The sequence below is a fragment of the Photinus pyralis genome, unplaced genomic scaffold, assembly GCF_008802855.1.
Source record: "Photinus pyralis isolate 1611_PpyrPB1 unplaced genomic scaffold, Ppyr1.3 Ppyr1.4_unclustered_Scaffold4054, whole genome shotgun sequence".
Lineage (NCBI taxonomy): Eukaryota > Metazoa > Arthropoda > Insecta > Coleoptera > Lampyridae > Photinus > Photinus pyralis.
This window is the reverse complement of record NW_022171513.1, coordinates 1-16,912: the sequence shown is the minus strand read 5'-3', so window position 1 is coordinate 16,912 and position 16,912 is coordinate 1. Positions and strand designations below refer to the sequence as shown.

At 37.1% G+C, this 16,912-nt stretch overlaps 2 protein-coding genes across 2 annotated transcripts; one reads left to right on the top strand and one right to left on the bottom strand.

The window, feature by feature from the left end:
* Window positions 1–813: 813 nt before the first annotated feature.
* Window positions 814–7,281, top strand: LOC116182151 (the record flags this gene model as incomplete). Its single annotated transcript, XM_031502652.1, is given in 7 exon segments — window positions 814–965; window positions 1,011–1,644; window positions 1,695–2,021; window positions 2,068–2,277; window positions 4,766–5,001; window positions 5,051–5,709; window positions 5,821–7,281. Coding segments are annotated over 7 exon segments (3,189 nt in total), but the record flags the coding sequence as incomplete, so codon positions are not given.
* A 7,567-nt stretch (window positions 7,282–14,848) lies between these two features.
* Window positions 14,849–15,676, bottom strand: LOC116182152. The gene is made up of 4 exons (XM_031502653.1): window positions 15,525–15,676; window positions 15,353–15,469; window positions 15,122–15,294; window positions 14,849–15,072 (listed from the first exon to the last, which is right to left on the bottom strand). The coding sequence occupies exons 1-4, from the start codon at window positions 15,595–15,597 to the stop codon at window positions 14,989–14,991; spliced, it is 447 nt and encodes a 148-aa protein (XP_031358513.1). The 5' UTR covers window positions 15,598–15,676; the 3' UTR covers window positions 14,849–14,988.
* Window positions 15,677–16,912: the final 1,236 nt, after the last annotated feature.

Below are 16,912 nucleotides of genomic sequence, written 5' to 3'. Positions count from 1 at the left end.
TGATATACAAAAGAAAATGGAGAAATTCCCTGATTCAATATTTAGAAAAATTATTAAATCTAGTATGCCGTGTGCCATATCATACAGAAAAGACCTACAATAAGTTGTTCAATGTTTCGTTTTTTAAGATTTACTTTTGCACAATACGATCTCCCCGTGTAATACAGGCATCGTGCACCCTGACAGCACACGGCATACATTTTCCAAATATTGGATACGAATTTCACCCTGGCTCATCAACATTCCTACCGAGCATACCACCCAATTCAAAAATGTTTAGAAGGGGTTGCTACCCATTAGGTATCTCGGGATTTGTTGGAACTACGCAGCTACTTTTGATCGCATAGTAGGAAATTTCATCCTCTTCATAAATGATATAGACTGATTTTTCGTGTAATCGATAATTCTCAAGATATTTACGAAAACTTGAAAAAAATCTGAAAAAGTCGAGATTTTTCGACAACCACTCAAATAGCGCAGGTCTTTGGAAGTTGAAAACTTGGTTTTGCACTACCCTCAACTCATACATCTTAACATAACAAAAAATCAGATTTGCTTCATTTTTCCAATGTTGCATGTCTTGTTTGACTGGCCTATGGAGAAATCTGTACTACTGTTGCCCAGCGTCTCACGCAAGAAGATTCTGGTAACAGTTCTCTCCCCCAATTGACGATGTCGCGTGTCACTTTCGATATCTAGAGACAATATGAATACTTAATGAAGTAAAGGTAATACCTATGTAAATAGGCTATTTGATAATTAATCTATTAGGGACATTATGTTCTTTATACTCACAATTGCGAATTGTTGCAGGTTATTTCTGAATACTGTAAAAAACGGCAACAAAATCGACCATTTTCACATATCGTTATGGATTTACATCAGGAAGCAATGGCCGATTTGGAAATGGCACTTGAATCCTCATGGGGTCTTCCTATAATGCCAGAGATTCGATCCAGAAAAAGGTAATTACATATAGCTTAATCTCAATTAATATTATTGCTGTGTAGAACCATCACGGAGACGTCGACGACCACATTTAATTTGCCTAAGCCTTGGTCGGCGATAGGTAGACCAAATAACACCAAACCGAAACTAACGAAAGAAGCAAGCACTAGTATGGAATACCTTTCGACAGATACCAAAAACTGGTTAACGCCCGGTACGCGGATTCGTCCAAAATCGATGTGTGTACCTTTGGGAATTAATCATAATTCAAATTACGGCATTGAGAATCCGTACTTAAAACTTCTGGACGAGGAGAGATTAAATTACGTGTTTCCCCCATACGAAGATGTTCACAATAAAGCTCCAAGCTACTACTTTGAACATAGCAGTGCAAAACCAGCGTTGACTAGAAGAAATTGTTCTAACCAGAAGCAGAGTAAAGTTAGACGAAATCCTGTACAACGCGCCGCGTCAAGACTATACCACGCAAGTGATGTTCCTAAAGATCCAGTAACGGGTGCACGAGACTGTGTTGGGCCAGAATTTGTAGTTAGGGCAACATTACCGAGCAAAAAACACGTATTGCCCGACTGTAAGGGAAACGTTCGAAAGAATGTAACTGTCATTTTACTAAACGGTCAAAAGCTTGATATCAGTTGTAATCCCAACACTACCACAGCCGGCCAGTTATTTGAGGTGAGTAAATAGTCAACTTTTTCTTAGGTTTTAGACGAAGTGGTTTTCAGTTAATTATACAGAAGGAACATATCGAAGAGAATTTTATGTTGGGACTCTCCGCGCTGATCGCCGGAGATTTTGTTTTTCTACCCTCTGATGCACGAATTTGCAAAGCAATGGGTCTGGGTAATGCACAGATAGCGTTAACTCTGTTTGTCAGGGTGCGTTTCTTTCTGCCAAGCTTGAGAGCAATTCGAAGTCATCAAGCGCGACATATGCTGTACTTGCAGCTTAGGCGTTGTATTCTCGAATACCAGTTACCTTGCACTTACGCGCAGCTGATGGATTTTGGAGGTTTAGCGCTACAAGCCGAATTTGGAGATTACACAAAAAAAGTAGCGATTCCGTTTGTTGTTCGAATGTTTTGCAATTTTGTTTCAGGAACATGGTGCCAAAGATTACTTTCTTCTGGAACATTACGTGCCTGAAACAGTCTCTTGTAATTCGGATGAGTACAAATGTTTGAAAGAGGACCTTACACTTGCTCATATGACTAGAAGAGGTTTAAGTACAGATAGAGCCGAAGAAAACTTTATGATTCTTGCGCAGACGTTTCCGCATTATGGGGGCCACTTTTATACTGCTGTTTGGGTAAGCTTTTAATCAAAAATTTTGTTAATTTTTTTAATATTTACATCTCGCTCAAATTTCATCGTACAGTCAGTCAAGTGAAGTGCACTATTGTGGTACAACTCGCCTGCAATAGAGGGTGCGAACAGAAACTTATGATTGCGGGGGTTACGTATTTCAAACACGGAGGTCGCAAATCCTCTTATTTTACTCGCGGTGCAGTAACCTAATACGAAAGTTTTTTATACATTCATTCGCGACAACGGAAAAAATATCTCGGCGCTTTAAACCGACGCATCCTTGGTCTAAACTCGGACATTTTTCTTCTCAATGGTCTGCAATTTGACCATCGAAATCCTGCTGACTCTTCCTGATCAAGAGACTGACCTAATGCTGAGCTAGCAATTGTAACCCAGTACTAATTCAGAAGACGAAATATGATATACATTCCAGACATCTCGCCTCGAGAGGTTCTCGAAACCCATTAAAAAACAATATTCCATAGAAATTAAACGCACCACATTTTCACCGCGGTTGACAAATTTATTTTTTGAATTTCCACCAAATCATTTATTTGGAAAACCAATTCAACCCGCTAAATTGTGATATTCTGTGAGTTTCTATGATTTGTAATTCCCAAACCATTTAAACCCCTCATGTTTACAAAAATCAACATTACCCAAATCTCTCAAAATCGAAAAAAATTCAACCTATCGTTACACCGTTAGGAAAAAGGTCTCTAAGTGATTTGAAGGGCCTTTAAGAGTCGGCTAACAATTCCTAAGGGCTGGCAAGATTCTGTGAAGATCTGATAAAGGCTTTTAAAGTCCTTAAAAATAAAGATTTGAACAAATAATAAAATTTAAAAAACATTGAGGGACTCAAAGGCTCTCAGTTTCTTAAAAGTTTTAAAGACTTGAAAAGCCTTTAGGAGATCCTCACAGAATCTTAGAAGCTTGTAGTGGTGGGAGGTTTCAGCCATAAACCCAACCCACTATACATAGAGCCTTTGGAGATGCTTAATAGTGTTTAAAATTGCTTAACACTCCTTATAGACAGTATTTATAAAAGCATAGTCTTTAAAGGACTTTAAGTGTTGTAAACAGCTTTAAAGGGTCTCCAAGAGTTCCAGAAGCTGTTCGAGTTCTTAAGGTTTTCTTATTTCTTTAAGAGCCAAACTTGGAGGTATTTGAGAGCTTGTAAAAGACTTGAATGATCTTGAAGAACCTTGAAGAGCCTTTATGCATATTAAGGAGTATTTTCTTTGAGTCTCTATAAGCCTCCCAAGGTTTTCAAAAATATTTAAGAGACCCCAAGGGTTTTCTTCGACTTTGAGAACCTTTCACTTTTTAAATTACATTTATGGACCTTTAAAAAGGTCTTCACTGACTTTCAATACTCGGTAACGGTTTCTAAGGACTTCCAAAAGTTTCCAAGATTTTGTAAAAATCTCCCAAAGGCTTTTAGAAGTATGTAAAAAAAGAAACTTTGAGAGCTTTTAAAAGTTGTCATTCAGTTACAGAGATTTGGATAATTAGTTATTAGATAATTTGAAGAGTAGGGGTGTTTTCTGTTTAGCTAATACGGATTTCCCCTCGCGGCTTTTAGATGACGTAACCGCACTCGACCCCTAACAGAAATCTCCAATCCGTCGCACTAAAAGCACCTTTATGTGTGTGTTTGCCCCATTAATTCGTTGATACATCTGGTATCATAAATAGGTATTTAAAAATTAAATGCTCATACTTTCGCCACCATTTCCTTCTTCCGCTTTCATTCTACCTCCCTTTTCCTTCCTCCTCTCTTCCCAAATCTTCGATTTTTTGGCATTTAATTCCATTTCTTCACTCGAGAACATTCTAGAATACTCGGGAGCGTTCGAGGACTTTCGAAAAAGAGGGTTGTTTGCTATATAAGCAAATCGAATTGCGTTTTAGTTCAGTTCCAATTTCAACGCCGAAGTAATAAATAGTTCACACTGTTATAAATTGTTGCGGGGTGGGGGCAGGGGGGCGCGATCTTGGCACCCGGCGATACATTCGAATTGCTGTCCCGTGTCCGGTTCGATAACGTCGCAGTCTTTAAACGCCAATTCTTATTTTTCGCTAGGGAAAATCCGTTGCAGCGCCCAATTTTTACTCCTTTATATTTGTACACATTTCCAAAGATAACTTTGTGGAGGATATAGTAATTTACATTGCATGTTTAATGCTTTGCCTTAATGATTAATTGAAGGTAATTATACAGAGTTCTTATTATTATTCATATGTGTGGTATAAATTCATTTTTACCATTTACAGTATAAAACTATTACCCCGTCTAGCACCCCTTGAACTAAAAGCACCCAAGTAAATTAAAAAGGGGGTCATGGGGCACGAAATAAACCCTCTCGATTATGTATTTTTTATTTTTCTGTTTTGTTATTCTGACTCCTTAACTAACGAAAACGATTTCCCTTCATTTTTAATACTATTAAGATGAAATTATTATTATCTCAAAAATATTTTAGGTACTCAAAGATAATAGACAGAAGGATGTTTGGCTCTACATAAGCGCGCAAGGTATCAATTTGTATGAGAGAAACAGCACCAGCCATCAGTGGAACCTTGTCCTTTTGGAAATGTTTGAGTGGAGAATGATCCAAACACTGTGCTACAGTAAGCACTATCTTTGCGTTCTACCTCACACTACTAAAGCCCACAATCTGAAGCTAAAAAAATACAAACTTAAAATGGACCACAAAAAGTAAGCATAATTTCCTCGTTTATCATTAACAATACAGTTCAACTTTCAGGAGTTACTTCACGTTTCGGCTTGCTTCATTACATCATCAGTTTTTTCTCCGACTTCGAACACAATACGCGTCTCTACAAACGTTATCGGAACAGTTTGGAGTACAATTAAAGGACATGAAAAACGAAACAAACTCCCTTTGTAAATTAGAAGCGCTCACGAACCCATTTTACGTACTAGATTCAGCAGCGGTGAATGCCGAAACCGAGTTCAAAATAGAATTTTGCGCGTCTCCACGTGCCAGCTTGAAACGCAATTCCGACTTGCGCTTTAAACGATCGAAGAGTATCGGCGACTTTGGAGGCGCCCATGACGACTGTCTCATGATCGAGGAGTATCAAAATAAAGAAAATGAAAATCCCGATCACGGTAGAGGTGAGAATAACAGAAGTTGCGGCGGATTGATTTTGGACAGCAGCTGCTTGTCCGGTTTGCCGAACTCGAGCGTGTGGGACAAGCGGCGGGGTGTCAAAATGGGGGTGAGCGCTTTTCAAAGTAACGGACAGAGAGTGTCAAGATCAATGGAAGCTGTAAATGCGTTGCTTAACGAAGAACTGGAACAACTATCGCTGCAGTCTACTTCGTTGCATTGTAGCTCCACTTCAGTGTCAAGATCTCCAGTTGTTGAGTACAGAGAAGTGCAGGATGCGTATATTTTAGGTAGGTTTGCTTTAAAAATACTTGTATGCCCCCCCCCCCACACACTCAGGATGATCTTCTATATTACAAAAACCCAAGCAAGTTCACTTATCATCTTTAATCTTGTTACAGATTCATCAATCAAATCAACAGGAAATCAATTCTTACCCGATTTTCAAGAATCTTTAAGCGCCTCGCTCCTAGAAAAATTGAACAACATTTCCTTTGCCGAAGAGTGCACCTTATACTCTGTAACCATCGATAGAGACGAAAAAGGAAGTTTGGGTCTACAAATTATGGAGGGTTCCGATGGTAAAGTGTATATACAGTCCGTATTGACGGGGGGACCAGCGCACTTGCAGGGTAACATCCGCGTCGGTGATCAGATAGTTGCGGTGAATGGACGCAATCTCTTAAGTGTAAAGTACAGTGACGCGCTCGAGTTGTTGAAAGTGAGTGGGAAAAAGGTAGAATTTGTGCTGTCGCATATCTCGGTGAATAAGAACAATATTTACAACCAAGCAACGTTGCCGATGTCAGATTTGAAAAGCAAAAATGACACGGGCTTATCCAGTAAAAAGTTTAGTAGCAGGTTGAAACGAATGTCGTACCCAAATAATATTACGGGCTATTTACAATTGGGCGAATCGTTAAATTTGCGATGTAGCCCCATTGAAAAGCATGTGACCGAAAGCTGTCATGATATTACAAATCCAAACAAGTCCAAAGCCGATGTGCCATATCATAAACATATTCGGTACGGTTTAGAACCGAATTTTCACCACAATGACAGTCCCTTACCAAATCTAAACAGAAATGTTTCGAAATCGTGCACGCACATTGGCGAAAATAACCCCGCTAATAATAAGGCAGTTATTGTTGATATGATACCCAAAGTCAAATCGTATAAGTGCTTACGGAATGAAATTGAGTTAGAGAATGGTGATGTTTCTCATATTCCGTTACCGCGCAGCTTAGGATTGAGTAGAAAGTGGAGAGGTCCTGTTCAGTACCCGGTTACTCCAGTCAAAAAAGCAGAAAGTTCACAGGACGACAGTTCGACATACGTAACAACTTCGGACGAAGAGCAAATTTTTATATGAGTGGCTAGTCACTACTTCTTTAGGTTTTAAGTTGCTAAAAACTGACATGCGCACTGGATTGCAGCAAAGTCTTCCTTAACAAGGGAATAGTTAGTGTAATATACTCAATAATCACTCAAATTAGGGAGTCGCCTGTGATTCGAATTGTGTAAAGCTTATCGTGCAAATTTAGTGCACAAAGGAGTAAACAACAGCAACAACATAGACCTACATGCAATGTTTTGATTATGTTTACTATACTTTAGTGAAATTACATCCCCTTCAATTAATGGTAGCTATTTTTATTTTTTTAACGTAGAAGATTGGATGGATCAGTTGTCTTAGTGGAAATCGGCATTGTTTTAAAGTTTAAACAATGGAATCAGTTGTTCTGTACATTTTGGGCTATAATCCGTTATTCCTCAACAAAACTCCAATTACAAGAGTTAACACTTTTTTTATTATACCTGAATCACAATCTCCGTTTTAAACACTCAAATGCGTGCGAAAAAAGGCCTTTAAAACATACGTGCTTTAAAGTTGCTAAGTAACGATACTTCAAGTATGACTTTTGAAATTGTCATCTGGATGAAATAAAAAATCTTCCTAAGTCGCTTTCTGTAAATGCAGAACATTTCTTTGGCTTGCACCTATCCTTTGGTTGAAGCTTTTACAAACGCGCGTAATTTAGGGCATGCTTCCAAATCTGTTCCACTTTTTAGTCCCAGCAATAAGTGAAGTTTTGAATGAATGCACCAAAAGATAGAAGATTTAAATACCTTTGACATTTCCTTCATTTATGCCAGCATTATTGATGCATTTAATTGACTTTATTCGTAAGTAACTTCCTATTCATCCAAGGAAACAACTTTTCATATGCTTGATAATAGGCTTTACTGGATTGAGATTTTACACCTACCAACGTTTGTTTAGATTTTACAACAATCGATTTAATGGACGGTGTATTATCTTTTTCAACGGAAATCGTTTAATTCACAAAGACGACAATTTTTATAAGCAAACGTCAAGTGACATTTCCATGGCAATCGTGAAATTACGAACACCCAGCCCACTTAATTAAACATGTATTCGAGTATAACGTCAATATGATTTCATTGTATTTCCTATTTTTAAATTATACTGCAGGTATAATAAAAAATACTATAAGATACACGTGTATAAATGGTCTTTAAAGCACTTGCAACGTTAAAGGCACTCCGCTTTGCGTCGTGCCCTTAAACTCGTTGCGCGTGCTTTAAAGACTTGATTATACACTTGTATCTTAATATACTATTAATACCTAGTCACATTGTAATCGTTTTGTTAATCATTGGCGACTTAATACCGATCAATAAGATTATTCTTTATCTTAGACCAGGGGATTTCTTTTAGAACCGGGTGAACTGTGATGATTTGTCACTTTGATTCTATGCGGTTGAATCCAACCTGAGTTTAACGGTTATGCCTGGCCTATTCCTACCATTTTAGGTAAGATCGCCGACGAAAGTAATGATAATCGGAAGCTTACTGCTACTGCAACCAACCAACCCAACACTATCTAAAATGGCAACGTTGAAGCGTAAGTTTTCCGGCGGGGATTCGTGTGGGATGGGCCGCACGGCGTCGCGCATTGTCGTGTTTGCTTTTGCGTTTCTTCGTCGCTGCCTTGATATAAACGTTACAGTAGGTATAATTACAAGAATTGGATTTTGCGTATTAGGCCAGTAAATGAAAGTGGAATACGGCGATACTGTGTAATTTTCCGCGTGGTCACCGAATCGCATGAAAATTTGGATTAGTTTCTACTTACCCTCCACTTCAAAGTTGAACTTGAGCCCCGGGGTTGCTTTTTATTTCTTAGAGGAAGGAAATTTTTCAAAATTTCAAAAAGCTACATTTTTTCAAAAAAGCACTTTGAACCGGTCAAACTTACAGATCGTATAAACAATACATAAATAAAGTAAACTGTAAAGCGGTAACGCTTAATTACAATTTTGAGCGTAACTCACTTAGTTTTGATGCTAGGAACTTTTCTTAAAAACAAAAAGAAAGGTTTTTTCAAACACTTTAAAAAGGTATTCATAAGTTTTCCCCGAAAAGTGCTCCATTTTTTGGTTATTTCACGTTGAAGTACACGATTTGGAATTTGACGAATGAGAACCTACTTTTCATGAGCTACAACTTTGCTTGTACTGAGTCTACAGACTTCATATACAGGGTGGTGACTTGCGTCACGTATCATAGGGATTTCAATGTAAAATTCATAACATGCCATTATTGGCTCCCCAAATTCCTTTAGAGCAAAAATGTATTAAGGTTTTTTTGTAGAAAAAAATTTTTTACGTCAATCAACCGTATTAGTTTTCAATTTTTTGCATAATAAAGAGGGAAAATTGGAAAAATAAGACCCCATCTTTTTCAATAATCTGTGATGCCATGGAATTTTATAATTCAAAAACTACGCCAATATCCGTCATGCCATGGAATGTCTGCTATAAAACAAATCAAATTCTATCAAAAAGTATTATATTTAGAACAGCGAATTCAACATAAAGAAATACCAAATTACTAAAAACGGTTTCCTAATATAACAATTTACAATAAATGTTCGAATAAGTCACCATTAACTGCAAGACAGTAACCAAGTCGATCATAAAATCCATTTCGAACTGCTGCTAATTGATAATTCGATATCTTTTTGTTTTAGAAAATTCCATGGCATCGCAGATTATTGATTATTGAATGCGGGTATTATTTTCCAATTTTCCGTCGTATATGAAAAATATTGATCGGCGTAAAAAAATGTTTCTACAAAAAACTTTAATACATTTTTGCTCCAAAATAATTTGGGGAGCCAATAATCGCATGTTATGAATTTTACATTGAAATCCCTATGATGCGTTACGCAAGTCACCACCCTGTATAGACCATTTTGTTTGTTTTATTATAAGCTATATTTTTGCTAAGAATACTTTTTTCGATACAATACCTACTTAGAGTTATTTGCAAAAAACCGTCTGAAAACGTGGTTTTTTGTTGAAAAATGAACATTTTCACTCGCAAATAACTCGAATACTTTTGTCTTACTGGAAAAACTCAACAAAAGTTGCTTCTCCCCCCCCCTCCCGAGAAGGGGTCGCATTCACCCCCCAAGTAAAAGCAACACCTTTGAAGTAGAGGGTAAGAGGAACCTAAATCCAAATTTTCAAGCAAATCCGTCGAGGCGCGTTAAAAATTACACGCCAAAACGGTAATTTACTGGCGTATATTGGTTTTCCCAATTGTTGCAATATACCTACCTACTACTCCCGTTAAATCAAGACAGTCCCGAAGACAAAGAAACTGCTAAGAAGGAACAAGGCGCGACACGTAGAGTAAAAAGAAAAGGATTCATTGACACTCATTTTTTTTTTTCACTTTCGGTTTGACTGAAAACCTAACTTTCCCAGAATCTAATGCATTAAATCCGGTTTTCTCAATTTTTGTAATTACACCTACTGTAGCGTTTATATCAAGGCAGTGACGAAGAAACGCCGAAGCAAAGACGACAATGCGGCCGCGCCGTCACGAATTCCCGCCGGAAAAGTTACACTTCAACGGTGCCATTTTCGATAGTGTAAAGTTGGTTGCCTAAGTGACAGTAAGCTTCCGATTGTCTTTACTTTCGTCAGTGATCGTACCTATTGAATTTTTATTTAGCCATTGCTGTTCAACATCAAGCTGTTTTCGACCGCGCAAGTTTTACTAGCTTTGTTTTTGTCTTCATTGTAATAAAGCGCAACAAACCTGAAATACTTAATTGCATTAGGTACTCAATGATTGTACAATATAAGTAAATTGTTAGATTAAAACACTTATAATCGCTGGAAAACAAACGCCAAAAACCACACAAAAATCTATAATCAGCCGAAATCGCTCACATAAGGCCTGTTTCCCGAGTGAGATGCATTTTTTTGGAAATGTTAATATGTAAACCAACACATTGTAAATGAGTTGCCTAAAAAAAATTCAGGCAATTAGGAAATTAATACTTCTGTCTGCCTCTATCACATGGAGAGAGCGCATGCGCCCTCTCACCAGCAGATCTTACGCTGCGTCCTTCTTTTTCACGGAACAATACCCATGTTTCTCTCTCGCGCGCTACTTAAAATTGCGACAACGGTGCTGGCGGTATACGCATGCGCTCTCTCCATGTGATAGAGGCAGACATAAGTATTAATTACATTAATTTTAATTAAGAGTAGTCTTGACTTAATTTACAATGTGTTTTTTACATAATAAGATTGCTAAAAAACTTATTTTACTGAGTAAGCAGTTTTTTGTACGTCTAATTGTTGTGACGTCATGAAGCAAGCATTTATCAAGAAGCCCGTTTATCACTCAGTTTGACAAGCGAAAATTAATTTAAAGAATACTTCATAAATCTTTCACGATGGCATTACGAAAAATGTATAATACACTAAAAGCATTTTCTCCATCCATGCTGCGTTATGGAACGTCTGCTGTGATTTTGCTGACGTACATTACCGACTTTAAAACTGTACTGCAATACCTGCCATACTACAACGGAAAATACAAGGAATAAGTTGGCAATGTCGAAATTGCATGGTTTTTCAGTGTATATAAATACAGCTACATAGGTAATTTGAATGAACTTATTTATAATAATGTAAATATATAGAGATATTCACTGAAGGACCAATGATTGCAAATTGTAAAATAGATCATTTTAGAGCTTCCGTAGTGTAAATGTCAAGTGCCAATATCACTGTAATACATACATACCTACCTTGTTGGCTTTACTGCCCTGCATCATGGTAATATTAATGCGATCGATATGTGTTACATTACATCTGTTAAAAAAACGATTGTATCTACTATTAATACCATTTTAACATTACTATGATAGCGACAGGGCAGTTACTGTTCTGCTGTTTATTATCAGCAAATTAAGAACAATAGACCAAAACAAAGACAAATAAATTGATTACTCAAGTGTGCCAGCTAATATAATTAGATAGCTAGTATTTCTTTGGTTATTTCTCAATTGTGTAATAAGCGCGTATGGCCTTAATATACTAGTGAATGTGCATAAGCATTGTTTATTACGCCTTGTCTATGTAACATTTGTAACGAACAATATTAGTTTTCAGCGTGATTGTCGGGCCAAAGAAAAACGTGCCTAAATATTCTGAGAGTCTGATCAGTTTTAAAACTGTAATAAAGAATGTCAAATTAATTTTAAATTAATTGTAAATTAGCCATTTATATACTCATTATTAGAAATTAGTATTGTATTAGTAACTGTGTTAATTATCATGTAATAAATTTGTTGTTTTGTACGATTCTGTATAATTATTTATACCGTGCTTATTGTATTGTTCCTCTCCTTTCCATCTGCGATTTGGACATCAATATTAGTAAGTATAAGCAGGGGCGGACTGGCACGGGGGGGGGCGGGTGGCGATTGCCACCTGGCCTGTAGATCATAATGGCCCGTTGGAAATTTATAAGTATGTGCTGTATTTAGTTTCTTGCACTATTAATAAATTATTAACACGTTTCTCTAATTGCGGTTGATGTTAGGTTGTTAAAAAATTAAAAAATTCTGTTTTAATTGAAGTGTTTTACAATGAATTTATCATTTTTTGTCGTAGCATGAAAGTGCTGAAATACAATGATAGGCGACGCACCTCGTGTGGATTGTATATTTTGTTACTTTTAATTATCAGCTGCAATTTTAAAAAAAAACTGTGTAATGTCCTCGTTGTGAGGGAGTTGGATTTATTAGGAATTACTAATTATTTATTGCTATTACTTCTTATAACTAGGTGTTTACATTGTCGCTGTTAGACCAATAATTACCGACTGCACCTTCTACAATCTGTGCAACCCACTACCATTATTGGGGTCAGTACTGCTTGCACAATGTGCTTATTTATGCACTACAACTTGTATTGCGTAATTGAATTTCGAAGAAAGGAGTACTTTTAAATGTTTTTGTGCGTGTACCTCAGAGCTCACCCCCCCCCCGGCACCAGTAATACTTTAATGGCCCGTAAGTACCCAGTCCGCCCCCCTTTTTATAACCTTCCTTTTTTACGAAATTCGACTACACCAAATTTTCTCGGGAAAACACTTTTTCTTATTAATTTGGGTGCGTAGAATCCAAATCAATTCGTACTTTATCGATCAGACTTCTCAATCAAAAGTTATAGACTAGAAACCAATTTCGAAAAAAAATTCAAAGCGCTGTAACTTTTGAACTAGTAGCCCAATCTTGGAACTGTTTGAAATTATGGATTCTACAGGCCACATTCTATAAGAAATTTTTTTTTCCGGGTCGATCTGAGACAATTTTTTTTCGGGGCTCAAAAAAGGCAGTGTATAACCTTCCTTTTTTACCAAAAATCGACTACACCAAAATTTCTCGGGAAAACACTTTTTCTTATTAATTGGGGTGCGTAGAATCCAAATCAATTCGTACTTTTTCGATCAGACTTCTCAATCAAAAGTTATAGACTAGAAACCAATTTCGAAAAAAATTTCAAAGGGCTGTAACTTTTGAACTAGTAGCCCAATCTTGGAACTGTTTGAAATTATGGATTCTACAGGCCACATTCTATAAGAAAAATTTTTTTCCGGGGCGATCTGAGACAATGTTTTTTTCGGGGCTCAAATAAAGGCAGTGTATAACCAGAGGCGCACTGGCCCGGTGGGGCGGGTGGCAATTGCCGCCTAGCCTGTAGATCATGATGGCCCGTTGGAAATTTATAAGTATGTGCTGTATTTAGTTTCTTGCACTATTAATAAATTATTAACACGTTTCTCTAATTGGGGTTGATGTTAGGTTGTTAAAAAATTCTGTTTTAATTGAAGTGTTTTACAATGAATCAGATTCAGAAAGAAAAACACGCGACGACTGCCTTAAAACAACTTGACAAATTTTATTATTACACAGACTCTTACTACCAAGTACAGTAAACGAGGGAATTCCACCCATTTTATAGGTATCAATTATTATAATAACCATTTCCAATTATATTGCCATTCGGATTTGTCATAATTATACAAGATGTTATAAGACGGTGAAGGTTAACTGTTTACTGGGCATCTCTTACGTCAGGCAAAGACCGTTGCAGCTACTTCTACGACTGAACAGACTTCAAGGGTTGTAAATGCAACAAAAGTTACTTCCATACCGCCCACCTGAGTTTTATTAAGATAAAATTCAACACATCCTAGGTAAGGGAAAAAGGTCGGATGTTTGAAAGTTTTGCCAGCAACACGCACTGTGGCCACGCGCAGAATATTGTCTTCTCCTAGGTGGATTCAATAATTAACCCATGATGCCTAATTAATCACATTCCAGTACAGCAGGGGCATTGTCATTTATGGCGCATTACAAATACAAATTGCTCTTTAATCGTACTTTGAATTAAATGCAAGATTCCATTATGTTTTCTACGTAAATATGTTGTTTTTCAATTTACAGTATTGTTCCTAGTGCTGGTTTTACCTGCCAACCCGCAATATGAATTACTGACCGATTCATGTGCTTTATTAATATTTAAATACAGTATGTTCTCTTAGGGATGATATTCAATACGCGAATGCATCAGAATTAAACGATGTAATAAATATTATAGCGGTTCGTGGATGTTGCTGTATTTGGAAACATCGACACTACATTGTTAATCTATATTTATATTTATTGCAGCAAATTTTCTTTCTTTTGCATGAATATGTTACTGTTTATTTACAGAGTGCTTCATCTGGGGGCGAATGACGTACGTTGCGCAGTCTCTCGGGGCTGGCCTGGGTACGTCCCTAAACTCTCCAACGTTAATTAAACCCTTAAAGCTTCCTAGCGGGTCTAAAATTTCTGAAGTCTCTAAAGTTTCGAATCACTAAAGTCGCCATAGCTTCAAAGGATTACAAAGCTCGTGAAGTGTTTGACTAAGAATTGTAGCATTTCACTTTGGGAAAGAGATTATAAAAACGGCATGATTGTAGTAGTACCCGTTCGCGGAAAATCATACAAAAGGATCATGGAGACGCAATAACGCAACATTGGCAATTTTTGAAACTCATTTTACCAGAGTGACTATAGGAATTTACATTCCAATAAACATAGATTATGATAAGTAACAATCTAAACTTTCTACTACTGTAAATTGCAACATTATCATCAGTGCATTTGCCACCAAGTCGTGGTCTAAAGTGTAACAGAAAGGACGAATTGAGCACAAAGGATGGTTTGCGAATTATCCACAACTGATAAGCGTACAGTATAAGTTCCCTAAAAAATAAAGTGATTTGAAACTATGAACGATGCGAGTAAAACTCACCGGTGTAGCAGTGCTTGGCAGAGTTTGCGAAGCAACAATGACTCGAGTGGTCCCTGCCAATATGGGACAGGTTGTAATGCTGCACAGAGTGGATTGGTAAACTGGGAACGGTGTGCCTGATATAATTACAGCTACCGTTACAGAAGGTTGCGTATTTAATCCAATATTTACACCTGCAATAAAATAGGCATCACTCTAATGAACTTTTTCAAATTCAGAGATTCTACTTACGAGCGGCAATATCTAGGCTTAAAGTGATGGTAGAACCTCTCTTCACTTGGCAAGGTGATGTTGTGCAGTCATTCACTTGGAAGTGATTAATGGTGGCACCGTTAAGTTGAGTTGTACCTGAAACAGAACAAAACTATTATCGCATCGGGATTTTGTGCGATGTGGTAAGTACACGTGGTGTAAGGCGTATCAGCGAATACACCAAAGACCAAAGCGGCAAAAATGAAGAAAACTTGAAAAGACATCGTGAACTAATAAACGCTTTGAAGCTGTGAGAGCTATTTTATATTAAACACAATCTCAACGAGTAAGGTATCTTTACTTTCTACGTGTTTTATTTGCCGTAAACTTTCTTCAAAATTGGTTAAAATTACCTATATGTTAAACAAATTTACTTTTATTGACTTTGTGACTCGGTTATTGCAGTGATAGGTCATGCCCAACATTATGTGCACGGATTTATTATCATCAGAGTCGCCTGGTCTAGAATGCTCACGGGTTTTCAACTTGGGCGATTTATCGCAAAATTGGCGACCTCGAAAACACTTAAGGTCAACCAATTTTTAAAAAAATTCAAGGGGCTGTAACTTTTGATCTAGTAGCCCAATCTTCAAACTGTATGAAGTTATGGATTCTAAAGGCCACCTTTTTTTTCCGATCGATTTCAGACAATTCGTTTTTCCAAACCCAAAATATAGGCAAGTGTATAGACTTTGCTTTCCACCAAAAATCGACTACTCCAAAATTTGTTGGGAAAACACTTGTTTGTGTAGTTGATTTTGGGTAAAAAAGGCCTGCCTTTTTTTGAGGCCCGAAAAAAAAATTGTCTCAGATCGCCCGAGATTTTTCTTATAGAATGTGCCCTGTAGAATCCATAATTTCAAACAGTTCCAAGATTGGGCTACTAGTTCAAAAGTTACAGCACTTTGAATTTTCGTTCGAAATTGGTTTCTAGTCTATAACTTTTGATTGAGACGTCTAATCGAAAAAGTACGAATTGTTTTGGATTCTACGCCCCAAAATTAATAATAAAAAGTGTTTTCCCGAGAAATTTTGGTGCAATCGGTTTTTGGTAAAAAAGGAAGGTTATACACTGCCTTTTTTTGAGGCCCGAAAAAAAAAATATAATGTGCGAGGAGATCGAAGGTTAAAATAAAATTTAAGTGAGGTTAGGTTAGCGTGCTAGTTAGGTTAGCTCAGAAATCTGGTATCAGGAGAATATAATGTGCGAGGAGATCGAAGGTTAAAATAAAATTTAAGTGAGGTTAGGTTAGCGTGCTAGTTAGGTTAGCTCAGAAATCTGGTATCAGGAGAATATAATGTGCGAGGAGATCGAAGGTTAAAATAAAATTTAAGTGAGGTTAGGTTAGCGTGCTAGTTAGGTTAGCTCAGAAATCTGGTATCAGGAGAATATAATGTGCGAGGAGATCGAAGGTTAAAATAAAATTTAAGTGAGGTTAGGTTAGCGTGCTAGTTAGGTTAGCTCAGAAATCTGGTATCAGGAGAATATAATGTGCGAGGAGATCGAAGGTTAAAATAAAATTTAAGTGAGGTTAGGTT